At 46.6% G+C, this 14,142-nt stretch overlaps 1 protein-coding gene across 7 annotated transcripts in view; it reads right to left on the minus strand.

Annotated features, from left to right (window-relative positions):
- Window positions 1-14,142, minus strand: part of MKNK1 (MAPK interacting serine/threonine kinase 1) — a 35,200-nt gene that overhangs the window by 9,616 nt on the left and 11,442 nt on the right. For all 7 annotated transcript variants that reach the window (XM_006737439.3, XM_031032535.2, XM_031032533.2 and 4 more), the window contains 5 exons: window positions 12,148-12,245; window positions 9,152-9,231; window positions 7,523-7,596; window positions 4,857-4,961; window positions 1,267-1,322 (listed from right to left, as the gene is read on the minus strand). In XM_006737439.3, coding sequence (XP_006737502.1) covers window positions 1,267-1,322; window positions 4,857-4,961; window positions 7,523-7,596; window positions 9,152-9,231; window positions 12,148-12,245 — 413 coding nt within the window. The remainder of the gene's footprint in view (window positions 1-1,266; window positions 1,323-4,856; window positions 4,962-7,522; window positions 7,597-9,151; window positions 9,232-12,147; window positions 12,246-14,142) is intronic.

Here is a 14,142-nt window from a genome sequence, read left to right on the forward strand (position 1 = left end):
GCGGGGAGTCTGCTTCTCCCTCTGACCCTCCTCCCTCTCATGCTCTCTGTCTCTCATTCTCTCTGTCTCAAATAAATAAATAAAATCTTTAAAAAAAAATAAAAGATCAAATGAAAGGACAAAAGCCATGAAAGCATATTGTGAACTGGAGGCAAGAGAGTAGATCAGAGTGTCTGTGGAGTTCTGGGGCCAGATTGACTACCTTAGTTTTAATCTATATACCCTACTACTTACCAGCTGAGTGACTTTGGGCAGGCTTCTTAATCTACCTGAGCTTCAGTTTCATCATCCATACAATGAGAATAGTAATAGTACCCACACCTCATGAGATTTTACAAATACTTAATAAGTGCCTGGCACAATGTAAGTACTCAAGAAATGTTAACTATAATTATTATTAATAATCATAATGATAATGGTGACAAATTATAAAGTCTTATGCCAGAGCCACTGACAGGAAATCACAAGATCTTATTTGAGGTAATGTATTACTACTCCCCACAAAAGAGCTGTATGGAGCAGCTTACACTCACCACATTCTCTTGCAGCCGTTTCTGTTTATGGGCTATCCCTTAATTCAGACTGACAATGTGTGTTCATACATACGCACCCATATACATACACACAGAGCCATGAATGTGTGCCAACAAAACCACCAGGGCCTCAATCCCTCCAAACAAACACAGAATCTGTCAAATTCTTATATGCTTACGGAAGTGCAAACACTTCCATTTACTGGTAGGTTAAGGTAAAGTTTAAAATAGGATGCATCTGTTCAACACCCAATCTATATGTTTGCTTTTTAATGGGCATCTTTGGAAATAAAAATGGAAAGAGGAACCCTTTTCAGGAACTTGCTTCCTAATTAGTACTTCAAGCGGTGGGCACTAGCTGGCATACACCGTAGCATAAACATCCTTTCTAGGCAAAGATTGGCTTCACAGAAGATTGAGTTGTTTATGGCTCACACCAGCTGCTCTAAAGACAGGTGCACTGGGCTAGAAAACATTCATTTCATGCAGAGTTTTACAAACTCTCAGGTGTAAGCCAATCACACTGTTGATAAAGAGCAAAGAAGAGACAGGGATTAACCCGATTTAGAATGCAGAAACACTACACATTTGGTCTAACATTCTCATGTGTCCATAGTAATCAGTGCAGGTTGGTACCTGAGGCTGAGAGAACTGCTAACGACCCAACTGAAAATAGAGGTGGCTTCCCCACTTCAGTGTAAACTGTGACCCCCAACAAGTCAGCCCTAAGTACCTTTTCTGGAGACTCACACAGTATATTTTCCGGCTTCAGATCGCGGTGAGCGATGCCTGAAATGACAAGAGCAAAGAAATGGTTAACATATGCACATAATTATCAAACATTCCACACACAATTAATTTTTTCCAAATGCTGTTGTTCGCAGATTAATTCCCAATTATGGTACATTAAAAAATCAACGAGCTGCAGGAGGCAGAAGTAACCAGAGACGAACCAAAAGCACAGTTGATTCTGCAAGTTCTTTTGAAGCCGAAGCTTTAGAAGTCGGGCAGGGATAAGAAGGGGGCTAAATGAATCCCAGCTAGCCTACCTCTCAGCACTGCAGTGACAACCAAGAATAAGAGCCTAATATGAAGCAGAGCAAAGAGCCCTGCAAATGGCCATGCTTGAAACCGCAATGCAGAAATAATCATTGCCTTGTTTAAGAGCATCTCAGGGGGCTGAAGCTGCTCTACCTCATTTCTTCTTGTGTGGCTGACTTAAAAAAAAAATGATTCCCTAGGTGGGACTCCCTGCATGTTCAGAGGACCAAGTGTTAGTTAACAAATCTTCCAAAGCTTGTCCAATCCCCTTCTCACCTGCTCTGCATGTCCAAGACAGTCCTGTCGGAAGCACAGCAAGGACTGCTTTGGCTCGAGGGTACTGTTCTTAAGAGACACCTCCCTCCTCTGCATTTTGGCGAGACTTCCTGAAGGAGACACGGGCAGCAGCTTACTCCATGAGGGGTTAAAAGCTGCTGACCTGGCCAAGAAGGCACGTGGGGAAAAACCACCTTCTGACCAAAGACAGGGACAGAGAACCAACTCATAGGGCGTGGTGGACACAGAAACTCCATCTCTCTTTCCTTCTGCAGAATGCACAATGCAGAGACAGAAGGGCTGGAAGGCTGAGCAAGAGCCAAAGAGCTGGTGCTCAGAAGTACTGGAAAGGAGCAGAGGATTCACGGAGTCATAGGAAAAAGCAGAATCTGCTTTCCTAAAACTCCCTTGATGACCAACTTCTCAGGCCGCCCTCCGATTTCCCGCTAGGAGGCAGAGGCCCAGCCCACCCGAGGCACTTCACCAGGGAGGGAAAACCTGAGCTCCAGTAGGCTAAGTAACTTCATCAGTCACCTAATTGAATGAGAACCCAGAGCAACTCAGTCCAGGCTATACAAATTGAGTCGGGCTACAGCTTGCTGCACTAAAAGTGAAAGATATTTTCCATTACAGCAAGTGCTCCCACAGAAGGATCACGAGCCACACATGGAGCCTTGCTCTCCAAATGGGTGCCGATGGCCCAGTCATCCCCCAGCCTGAGAACTGAGTGCCATGCCGGAATAATGGACCTGCCTCTGTGAACACGCCGGCCATTGAGCTGCTCTGCTTCATTTCCCAGAGGTTAAGCTGCAGCATGTCCAGTATTTAAAAGTGCGGAACTTGTTTCCGGGCTGACCCATTCCTGCCCAATCCATCTTCCCAGTGTGAAGTTATTTAGAAAACAGCCAAGTTCAGCTAGAAATTGTTTTTCACCCCAACTTCAAGTCACACGGGCAGCTGGTCCGCTAGATGGTAGCAAGCACTTCAGAACTCCTAACACCACACCAACTCTGTTCCCTTTACTGCCTCAAAATAAATAAATAAAAAATAAAACCGCCTCTGCCCCCCTCTAAGGTATGGGTCTTGCAAAAAGCGTGACCCAGTTTTGCAATCTGCAGAGGCAGCTTGGGGAACAGTTGTAAATCTTTGTCAAGCAGGTGTTACCTACATGCATCCCGGCTTTCAGAAACAGAACTAGTGCTATTCATCATGCTGGGGAAAGTACAGACACCCCTTCTAGGAACTTGCGTCCCATGTGCCAGTCAGGCGTCCAACGTGGCCACTGTCAGCGTGGAGATCTCCCTTCAGCCACAGGAGGAAACGAGGTAGGACCAGTGAGGCTGAACTCCCTGCACACATGCCTCCAGCATGCACTGAGCTGCTGGCACAAGGTGGGATGTGTGCCCAGAGCGCCTAGAAGTGGCCTGGGGCTCTCACAACCTATGTGGCCGGCCAATATCCATAATGGGGAAGGGAGCAGAGCTAAGTTACCAACTATTCAATCCACCCCCTCCTGTCACCAGACAGATGGCTTTATTTTAAGGGAATTAATATTAGGAATGGAAATGCTTTCTGTCTGGCGGCGGATCAGGGTGGAGGAAGGAACACTCTTGCAGAACTACTACATGCCGGGCACTGTGCCCCAACTGTGTTATACATACACGATTCAGACACAGGCCCACACCACTCTGTAAGCGAGCGAGAATAGTGCCGCACGCTAACCAGAGCAGCGTTTAACTACTGTTGATGAAGTAATTACCTCTCTTCTCACTGTAATTCTGCGGGAAGACATCATTACTGAGAGAGCACATAGCTGGTAAAAAGGTAACGCTAGAATTCGTTTTTCCATGGCACTGCTGTTAGGCACGTTTTAAAAATGTAACCATCAGGGCGCCTGGGTGGCTCAGTTGGTTAAGCGACTGCCTTCGGCTCAGGTCATGATCCTGGAGTCCCGGGATCGAGTCCCGCATCGGGCTCCCTGCTCGGCGGGGAGTCTGCTTCTCCCTCTGACCCTCCTCCCTCTCATGCTGTCTCTCATTCTCTCTGTCTCAAATAAATAAATAAAATCTTTAAAAAAAAATAAAATAAAAATGTAACCATCAGACATATTTATGGAAATACAAAAACAATTTGTAAAAAGATTTAATTCACTATCAAAGTTCTTAAACGATCAGTCTTAGATAAGGGACTGTAAACTGAAGTGTAATTCAGACAACAGCAACCTGCAATTTACCATCATGTTCAACAGATACCTCAAACTTAACCACATTAGTAGAAAAATGCATTTTCCATTTATTGTGAACAAGATATAAAACTAGATATATACTATCATGCTGATTTTGAAAAGAGAGATACAGGTGACATATTTTAAAAGACTAGAATGGGTGTGCCTGGGTGGCTTAATTGGTTAAGTGATCTCAGCTCAAAACAAAACAAAACAAAACGAGAAGGGGCACGTGGGTGGCTCAGTTGGTTAAGCGACTGCCTTCGACTCAGGTCATGATCTCAGGGTCCTGGGATCGAGCCCCGCATCGGGCTCCCTGCTCGGCAGGAAGCCTCCCTTCTCCCTTTCCCACTCCCCCTGCTTGTGTTCCCTCTCTCGCTGTCTCTCTCTATGTCAAGTAAATAAATAAAATCTTTAAAAACAAAAACTAGAAAACACCCAAATATTTATACTAGAATAGTATTATGATGAGGCTTGCATCTTTCTAGGACAGGAAAAGGAGATCATCCATACCCACACACTCATACATCTTATTCGTCATGAAATTTAGTCTTTTTTCCCTCGTTCTTTCTCCCATGTCTCTACCCTTCTTAATAGCACCACATCTGCCTGCCATCCAAATCCAAAGCCCAGCACCATTCTGGCTCACTCCCTCACCCTCATGCGTGGGGCTGTGAGCTGCACTAGCTCCTGGCCTAGTTCTCTGCCTGATCTGCCCCTCCCCTTCCGTCCCCAGAGGCTGGCTGGTCCAACCCAATCACCGAGGCAAAGGCCTGGTTCACCTTTGGTGTGCAGGAAGTCAAGCGCAGTGGCCACATCCCGTACCACTCGGCTGGCTTCTCGCTCATTGAAGTGCTTCTGCTTCTGGATGTGGGCCAGGATGGAGCCTGGGGAGCAGAAGAGACACACAGGTATGACGTTTCGGGCCCTAGGAAGTATAAGTTCTCAGAGGTCAAGTCTGCACAAGTTTGGGGTGGGGACACAGCCTTATTCATTACTAAATGTCCAGCACCAAGTGTGGTACTTGGCACAGAGGAGGTACCAGCACAAAACTGGACTGAACATGGGGCGCCAGGGTGGCTCAGTTGGTTAAGCAACTGCCTTCGGCTCAGGTCGTGATCCCAGAGTCCTGGGATCGAGCGCCGCATTGGGCTCCCTGCTCAGCGGGAAGCCTGCTTCTCCCTCTCCCTCTGCCTGCCGCTCCCCCTGCTTGTGCTCTCTCTCTATCTCTCTGTGTCAAATAATAAAATCTTAAAAAAAAACTGGACTGAACAGAACTGAACTGCCATCTTCTGTGCCTGCCCATGATGAGCACAGAAGGGAGAGAAAACAACTATTTGCATGACCAAAAATATTAATGCCATTGAGGCAGATCTGGCTTCTGAAATAAGAAAGAACTAAAAGTGAATCCACGTGAGGTTGGGGGGCCTCTCCATAGGAACATTTCCTCCTCTGCATCTGATCTCAGATCCAAACAAGAGCACAAGCCTTCAAACAGAAATGCCACACCCTCAACAGATATGTAAAGGTCTAGAAAGTCTAGAAAAAGGGGGAAAAGTGCTTTCCCTCTGACTTTCCTATTTATTATTAATAATATTATTTTTTGTTGGCAACGGCTAACATTTATTGAGTAGTTACTATGTGCCAGGCACTATGTAGTAGTCTTCAAATAGATTATCTTAGCCTTAACCACAACTGTGCAAATTGTACAAAATATAGTTATCTCCGTTTTATAGATGGGGAACCTGAAGCCAAGAATGGCTAAGCAACTTGCTCGAGATGACACACCAGTAAGTGGAGGCATCAGGACTTAAGCCCAGTAAGTCTGGCCTTAGAACCGGTATAGACTGCCCCTCAACTGGATGTGTAGTCTGACTGCTGGAGGCATGGGCTGCCCTGAATCAACCAGTCTCCTTACCTACTGCAGTGGCTCTGGCCTCAGCAGGGCTGCACTCTAAGCAATACATTTACAGATGATCCCCAGCATTTTAAATGTAATGTCTTGGTGGTGCTGAGCAGGGCAAGGGCATGAGCACATGGCCTGGCTCCATGTGCTCTGTGCTCATGACTAGAAGTCAGTATTTCTGGGCTGGAGGGGTTATCTCTGCATCTTAAAAATGGCACAGGGGCGCCTGGGTGGCTCAGTCGGTTGAGCATCCAACTCTTGATTTTGGCTCAGGTCATGATCTCAGGGTTCTGAGATGGAGCTCTGTGCCCAGCGTGGAGTCTGCTCGAGATTCTCTCTCTCTTCCTCTCCCTCTGCCCCTCCCCCTGCTCGCTCTCTCTCAAATAAATAAATCTTTTTTAAAAATGGCACATATTTACTTATTGCTGGGTTTTGGCATAGGGAAGGGATAAAAGATCTTTCACTTGTCAGATTAAACAATGAAAGGATCCCGGCATGCTAGGGAACATTCCCAGATAACTGGCTCCTGGCTAGTCTCATATTCGCTCTACTGTAGTGAGTCTCTTGCTTCCAAATTTGTTAAAAGGGCAGATAGACAGTAATATGCTACCCACTTCTAAGATAGCCTTTGGCATACCCAATTGTTTTAATAATATTAATAGCTGACATTTATTGGACCCTTAGTGCCCATAGGGCACTGTGCCAAGCATGTCACATGAATGATCTCACTGCACCTTCAGAGCTACTGAAAGAGGTAAGTGCTGTCATGATCCCTATTTTACAGATGAGAACACTGTTTAGAAAGGTTATGTGACTTGCCCAAAGTCACACAGCTAGTAAGTGATGGAGCTACACTTAAATCCAGCTTTGCTGGGTCTAGAGCATGCTCCCTTAATCACCAAACCCCTCCACATGGCCCCCCACTCAGCTCCAGATATCCTCCCTAACCTGCACCCTGCAAATCTGTCCTCAGGCTGGGTGAGTGATGGTGAGGGCAAGGGCTGCTCTATCCCATTCTCTATATCAGAAAAGCAACCTGAGTACACGTTCCAGTGATTGTGGGTGTGGGTGATGGCAGCAATGGTGATGGTCAAGAGTGGCATCTTTCCATCTGAAGGATACAGATCCTCAGGCCTCCTCTCTATCCTGGGTCTACTTCCTAAGCCATGGGACCCTCCTCTCCTCTGGTGAGCCTTTCTGGACTTCACAACGTATGCAAGAGTTTCCACCCCATAATTAGTTTAAATAGTGAACACATCAAAACAATGGATTGATAAATTGATGCCTAAATGTATCTATACATGAGTCCTATTACAATGAGAAGGCATTTATAGAATGTCCACGCAGGTGACATTCTAGGCTCTGCAAAATGCTAATTAACATCCTTCCCTCTGGCCTCCCTTCTCCCAAATCAAGGGCAGTTTTAAGTCCTTCATCCTTTTTATTAGCTTGACTCATTTTAGAAGTCTCTGGGATTCATGATGGATGATCACCACCCTGGGTCTTAATCAGAAGTCCAAACACATACTCAACAGTAAGTACCTCCTTGCAATTTCTCAAAGACCAAGTAAAACCTTGTGTCATCTTCAAAGAACTCAATCAGCTCCAAAATGTTCCTTAAATAGGAAAAAACAGGAGGAAAGGGAAAAAAAGGGAAATGGTATTATATATTAAAGCCCACTTACAAATATACAATGAAAAAAATATACAATGCCCTGTAGCAGGGCAGAAATCAACCTGAAATCAGAATGCTTATTAAAGACCCATGTTTGAGAAGTAGCCAATGGTGTTAGCAAGACTCAGGTCACCTTATCTTTCCATAATGTTCAGTCTCTGGTGTTTTCACCAAGTCTGTGCTGTCAAACCCCAACCCTAAAACCCACTAGGTAGAGTTATAAAAAAGTCCCGGTCACATTAAACTGAATAAAATCTGCAGCCGACTGGAAGCAATTGCGGCTAATAACACTGAATAGTAGGTGTGTGTCCTGGAGGCAAGCAGCAAATAATTACTTGCCCTCCCTCTTGCCCATAAATCACAGGGCAGTATTTACATTGCCTGGAGAAAATGGAAACATCTGTCAAATAGACTTGGGGCCTAACGTGGGCACCGCTAGACCCTAACTGCTAAGCGCTGCTTAATGAAACGGCCGCGTTCCCGGCCGCCGTAGCACTTGTGGCCTTCCCCGGTGAGCACTCTGTCGGCCTGAGCATTACCCCGCGCCGCCAACAAGGTCGTCTCGGAACTCAGGAGGAAAGCCGCCGGCCTGGATATCGGACGTGTTGGGGGCTTTTTTTCTTTTAAAGAACGAAATAAACCAAGTAGAGGCTCTAATGCTGAACTCAGAAGCTGCAGGGCTGAAAATAAAAATCTGTCCCTCATCAAAAAATGCTGACCACTTTGGGAGACACCAGGCTTTCACTAGTGTGAAGGCTTCTAAATAAGATGACTAAAATGGCCTGATTTGAAAGAAGATTGTAGAAGCAGCGCCTGGAGTTAAATCAACAGCAGCCCCCATCCTCCAAGCTTAATGACAAAGCCATCAATACCTGGTCACTGGCTCCCCGCTGACCCTGCTGTGCAGGGAAGAGGGGGGAAGCAGAGTCTTAGAGGTGACCCTGATTTAAAGCCACCGCGGGAGAAGCACTCATTTGGAGCTGGTGGTGAGCCGGCTGAGGCGGGGGCGGAGACCACCTTGGCCCAGCTGGCCCGCAGAGTGCTAGGCGGGCGCCCGGAGCCTGAGCGGCGGCCGCACACACGCTAACATGCTGGGTACGGAACACGGTGGTATTCGTACTAGCTCTCATTGTCCTCATCTAGTCATGAAAGCTGGGCCCTCATGGTGTGTGCCGGGCGACACTCGGTCAGCCTTGTTCCCACAGGCACTTGAAGGAGGGAACCCCATATTCTCCCAGCCCCTCATTCGGATCGCTCTCTCTTCCAGCTTGCCTGGGTTGTTATTTACAGTACTTCAGCCTGAACGGAAGCAAAGGCTCCTGCCGCGTCTCCTCTCCCCTCTCTCTCTTAAACACGGAAAGGCAGAAGGAATCCTCTGCAGTTGTGGCCAAGGCATGTGAGCTAAATGCTGGGGTCAGGAGGTGGTAAGAAATGACCTTTTCTACAGCTAAGCATCCTCCCAAGAGAAGCAGCAAGTAGCCCAAGACTGTACTCACTTGTTTCCTTGACACTGATAGAGCGTCTCCACCTCTCGAAATACCCTACTCCGGCTATGCCCTGCTTGTTTTTCGATGATCTATGGAAAGAATAAAATCTGTCATACCCACCTGACCTTGAAACACCTCTCAGCAGGAGCCCTCTGGGAGAATGCAAGGCCCAATTCAGCCCACATCCAGTTTCAAGCACGAGCGTGGAGGAGGTCTTGGTGACACAGGCACCGTGACTCTGCCAGCAACACACGAGACCGGCCCAAGCTTTCCAGCCTGGCTGGGGCCTATTTTGACTCTGGCCAAGCAAATACTGTGGAAGCCTATGGGGACACTGAGGCAGCCGGCAAGAAGATAAAGAGCTACCTCTACCCAGGTCCTACCTCAAGGGCATCTCCTCCTGTCTTAAGGGTGAGATTTACAACCTCCACTGAAGGATCTTCCAGGGTTGGAGGAAGAGCAAGGGGGCTGGAGGACGCAGTGGAGAGGAACTAAAGCTCCAAGGCCCAGCTCAGACTCTACACCTGCAGTTCTGCAGAGAACGTGCCCTTTGGCAGTAACTCAGGTACACAGTCTCAGTTAGTTCTTACAGCGCAATCCCAAAAGACAGGAAGAGGTCAAACATTTTGTCCACAGCTCTGATAAGTGGTAAAAGTGTTGGCACTCAAGTCCAGAGCTGCCTCCAAAGCCCTTGCTATCCTATCCCTGTCTATGTCCCATGCAGTTTCTCTCAAGGAACCTAGAGACACTGTCTCTCCCACCTATACCTGGAGATGCTTGGCAAGTAGGAACTGAAGGCATGGGTGAGCCAATAGATGAGCACGTGGTTTAAGCAGGGACTGGCTAACTCTGAACATCTCCACAGACCCATCAAGAGCCCCAAACCATTGCGAATAGAGCCTGGGGGAAAGCCTTCTGCAGAGCTGGCTCTGCCTTACGGTCCCACGTATGGAGTGGGCAGCACAGATGGTAACACCCTGCTCCTTCATTCCCAGACCGCTGCGTAGAATACTTCAAACCACTCCCGTGTGTTATAGCACAAACACCCAGGACCAGGTGTAATATTCTATACAAGTCCACATCTGGTAGTAAACCACAGTGGGTCCACATTCTAAGCAGTCAGAGAGGTGCAGTGCTGGGGCACAGAAGCTATTTAACTCACTCATTTACCTAGCATTTCAGATCAAAGTCAGGAAGAATCTTCTAGCAGCAAGCTACTCAGCAATGGTATTATTTTCTCTGCAGAAGTAACGGGCTCCTGCTATCAGAGGTTAGGGTGCAGAACATGGACAATTATTTGAGGAGTTATGGAAGAAATTCAGGACCAGATTATCCTGAAACTCCGTTTCAACCCTGAGACTCTAGGATTCATCATTAGGATGCCTATAGGGAAGCCCTAATAAAACCCAATGTTGTGGGGCCATGCTGGGAGAAGTAGCCCATCTCTAGGGAGCTTCCAAGGGACAGGAGAGATATGAGATGTGGGTCGAACTGCTCAAACCAAAGAATTACCAAGCCAGGGTTCAGTGTTTGCACCAAAGATGCCCAGGGGCACAGAGGGCCGGGTTTTCCTCTTTATGATCCAACCCTGAAGAAAAAGGTCTGGATGGGTGCATAAATGTCCCCAAACCTTTGAAAATCAACTTATATTTGTGGCTTATTACCACACTTAAGCATATTTTTTAAAAATTACTTGTAATTTATACTGATGTTTCCAAAAAGGAATTGAGGTAGTACTTTTGTTACCATATGAAGCAACACTCCAACAAAAGGGAATGTGGCTTAAGCAGAAGTGTTCCCCTTTATTAACCCGCAGCTGGGACTATGGCCAGTTGGTCACAGGAAGAAACACTTCTCTCAGGAGCCAATTTGGCTGGGTTTGCCTGTATGAGGCAGCACTTAGACCTGAGGGCTCAGGTGGATGATGTGAAATACATCTGAATTGCCCCCTTGGATTTAATGAGACCTTGTTTCTAGATCCGTGGTTCCCAAACTCTGGTGGGTATAAGAATCACCTGGGGAACGGCGTAAAAAAATACAAAGACCCAGGCCCTATCCTCTACCAAGAAAACTGGGTCTCTGTGCTATTAGCTCTCCAGATGATTCTGCTCCACACTGAATGTAAAACAGCCCTATATCAGGGTTTTCCGAACTTCAGCAAGTATCAGAACCACTTGGAGACCTGGCTAAAATCATACTGCTGGGCCCACCCCTGGTTTCTGACTTAGTAGGTCTGGGATAGGGCCAGATAATTTGTATTTCTGACAAGTACCCAGGCAATGCTGATACTGCTCATGCAGGAACTACACTTTGAGAACCAATGCTCCAGATCCATCCCTTCTTCCATCTAGAGCTGGCAAATGGAAGCACCGAGGGGTAGGGTGAGTCACCACAAGGTCATGTAGCAAGGAGCCATCTCTCCTGCCCCAGAGCTGAGTGCTCAGTCCTCATTATGATGATACTTTATAGCATTGTGTAATTGGTAGTGTTTCTACTTCCAGTTCATTTTTATTTTCATCTTCATAACCACTCCGTTGAGACAGGAAGGCCGGGTGTTGTTATCCTCATTTTAGAGATGTGGGAACTGAGGCTAAAGGAGGTTCAGCGACTTGCCCAAAGTCAAGTAGTAGTTTGGTAAAACAGAGATTCGGATTGGCCTTCTAATTCCAAATCTGGTTGTCTACTCCGTGAAGTTTGCTCCATTTTTCAAAATAAGAAGCAGCAGCTAGACATTGTTCTAAGCACTTTACACATATTCTATCCCCACATCAATACTCTATAGTTCCCATGATTACACCCATTTTACAGAGATGGAAACCAAAGGACAGAAGTGTTAAGTAACTTGCCTAATGTTACACGGCAAGTAAGTAGAGAAACAAAGAGTTGAATCCAGTGAGTCCCGCTTTGGAGTTGCCATACTGCAGAATATGAAATGTATCTGGCTTAGGCCCAGCTAGGACTGACTGCATGGGAAGTCAAGTCTGGCATCCAGATGAGACACTCACTTTGACCGCATACTCTTTGCCATTCTGCAGGCTCACAGCACCTTGAACTTTGGCATAGGCTCCCTCTCCAAGCAATTCAGAGGTCAGCTTGTACATATCTAGAGGTAAAATGGGTGAGAGGAATAACGATAAGTCACGCTTTTGCAAGTTCAGATGGAGGAAGAGCTTTTGTCACTCCGCTTCCCTGGTGTGACAGCATGGGCACACACAGGGACTCTGTAGTGCTCAGTGGCAGGGAAGACCATTAACTCTCCAGCCATCGCAGGACTCAGTTTCTCAACAACCAGACCACATCGAAGGCATCCTATTCCTCATTTTAAAGATGAGGTCAGTGAAAGAGTTTCAATTCGGCCCATGCTCCCTGAGTACCTACTATGTGCCACACAACATATTAAATTCATAATAGGGACAGAGTGAGGAATAAAATACAGTCCCTGCCCTTTGAGGGTCACAGTCCAGTGGGGAAGACAGACATGCAGACAAGTGACTCCAGAATAAACCAGGCACTAGTAAGTCCTATCATAAAAGGACAAGACACAGTTTAAAAAAAAAAAAAAAAGCAGGGGGAGGGAAAGGTTAAATCTGTGTAGGGAAACTAGGGGATCCTCAGAGAAGGAGTGTGATTTCAGTGGACATCATTCACTCATTTACTTATTGGTTGAGCACCTGCTCTGTGCCCAGCGCTGTGCTAGGCACAGGTGACACAAAGGGGAATGAAGCACTGTTTTACTGTATACCACACACAGAAGTCACTGGAGGTTTCTGAGAAGTTTCCAGAAGTCACCCACAGGAAACAGGAGACAGAAGTAGGATGCAAACGGACACCTTGAGGTTTTTAGGGTGCTGACTCAGGGCGGTTCTAACGGAGTAATAGGCCTGGGGTGAAAGAACATTTAGGTGACCTGCCCAAGCTCACAAATAGCACAGACTCTTTGAGCCCCTTTCAAAGGAAGCCACAGCTCCATCATGGCCTCTGCTGAGCTGACCTCCTCCTCCCTTGACCTCCATTCTTCAGTGTTTCCTCTTGAGGCAGCCCAGCATTTAAACCCACAGGGTGAGCAAAACACTTTTATTTTTTTTTTTTTATTTTTTTTTTTTAAAGATTTTATTTATTTGCGAGAGAGAATGAGAGACAGAGAGCATGAGAGGGAGGAGGGTCAGAGGGAGGAGGGTCAGAGGGAGAAGCAGACTCCCTGCCGAGCAGGGAGCCCGATGCAGGACTCGATCCCGGGACTCCAGGATCATGACCTGAGCCGAAGGCAGTCGCTTAACCAACTGAGCCACCCAGGCGCCCCAAGCAAAACACTTTTAAACCATGAAATTAGATTTTATCACTCCTAGCATGAGAGGCCTATAATTGTACAAGCCATCCTCGAATAACGGAAATACTCTTGTGTTCACAGAAAGAACAAGACTTGTTGATTTGTCCACCCCACCCCTTTACACATATATCTACAGTTTAAGTTAAAGACAAACAAATAGACAAACCCTACACTAAGTACCTTCTCCAGTCCAACACGGCATGGTCTTGCAGCTGTTTATAAGCATGCACACTGTTGTTTCTACGTATTTTAAATGACATGCTTCTCTCACAAAGGATACGTTGGTATTAGCCTTTCGTGCATGTCAGGATAGGTTGGTCGTTGGAAGTCCAATATCCCTGATTCATAAAGGGCTTGTTGTTAGAACCACTCTACAAAACAATCAATTCACTAGTCTATCTGCCACGTTGGAAAGAGGGACCATGAGGGGAAGCTATTTCAGGTCTCACAATGAAAGAAACATAATAGGTGAAGGGGGCACGTCACTCCTGGAGTAGCTACTGACCGTCCAGTCCTTTGCAAAATTGTACAATGATTCACCTCATGCCATCGCATGCCCAGCGATGACAGGACCAGCACTGAGCCTGTGCCTCACACAGTGTTCAAAATCTTTGATGATCCAACACTGTATCCCCTGAACACAGCATGTGCTCTTAAAATGGAGTCAAGGGGC

The sequence above is a fragment of the Leptonychotes weddellii genome, chromosome 4, assembly GCF_054177405.1.
Source record: "Leptonychotes weddellii isolate Sample4059 chromosome 4, ASM5417740v2, whole genome shotgun sequence".
NCBI classification, from domain to species: domain Eukaryota; kingdom Metazoa; phylum Chordata; class Mammalia; order Carnivora; family Phocidae; genus Leptonychotes; species Leptonychotes weddellii.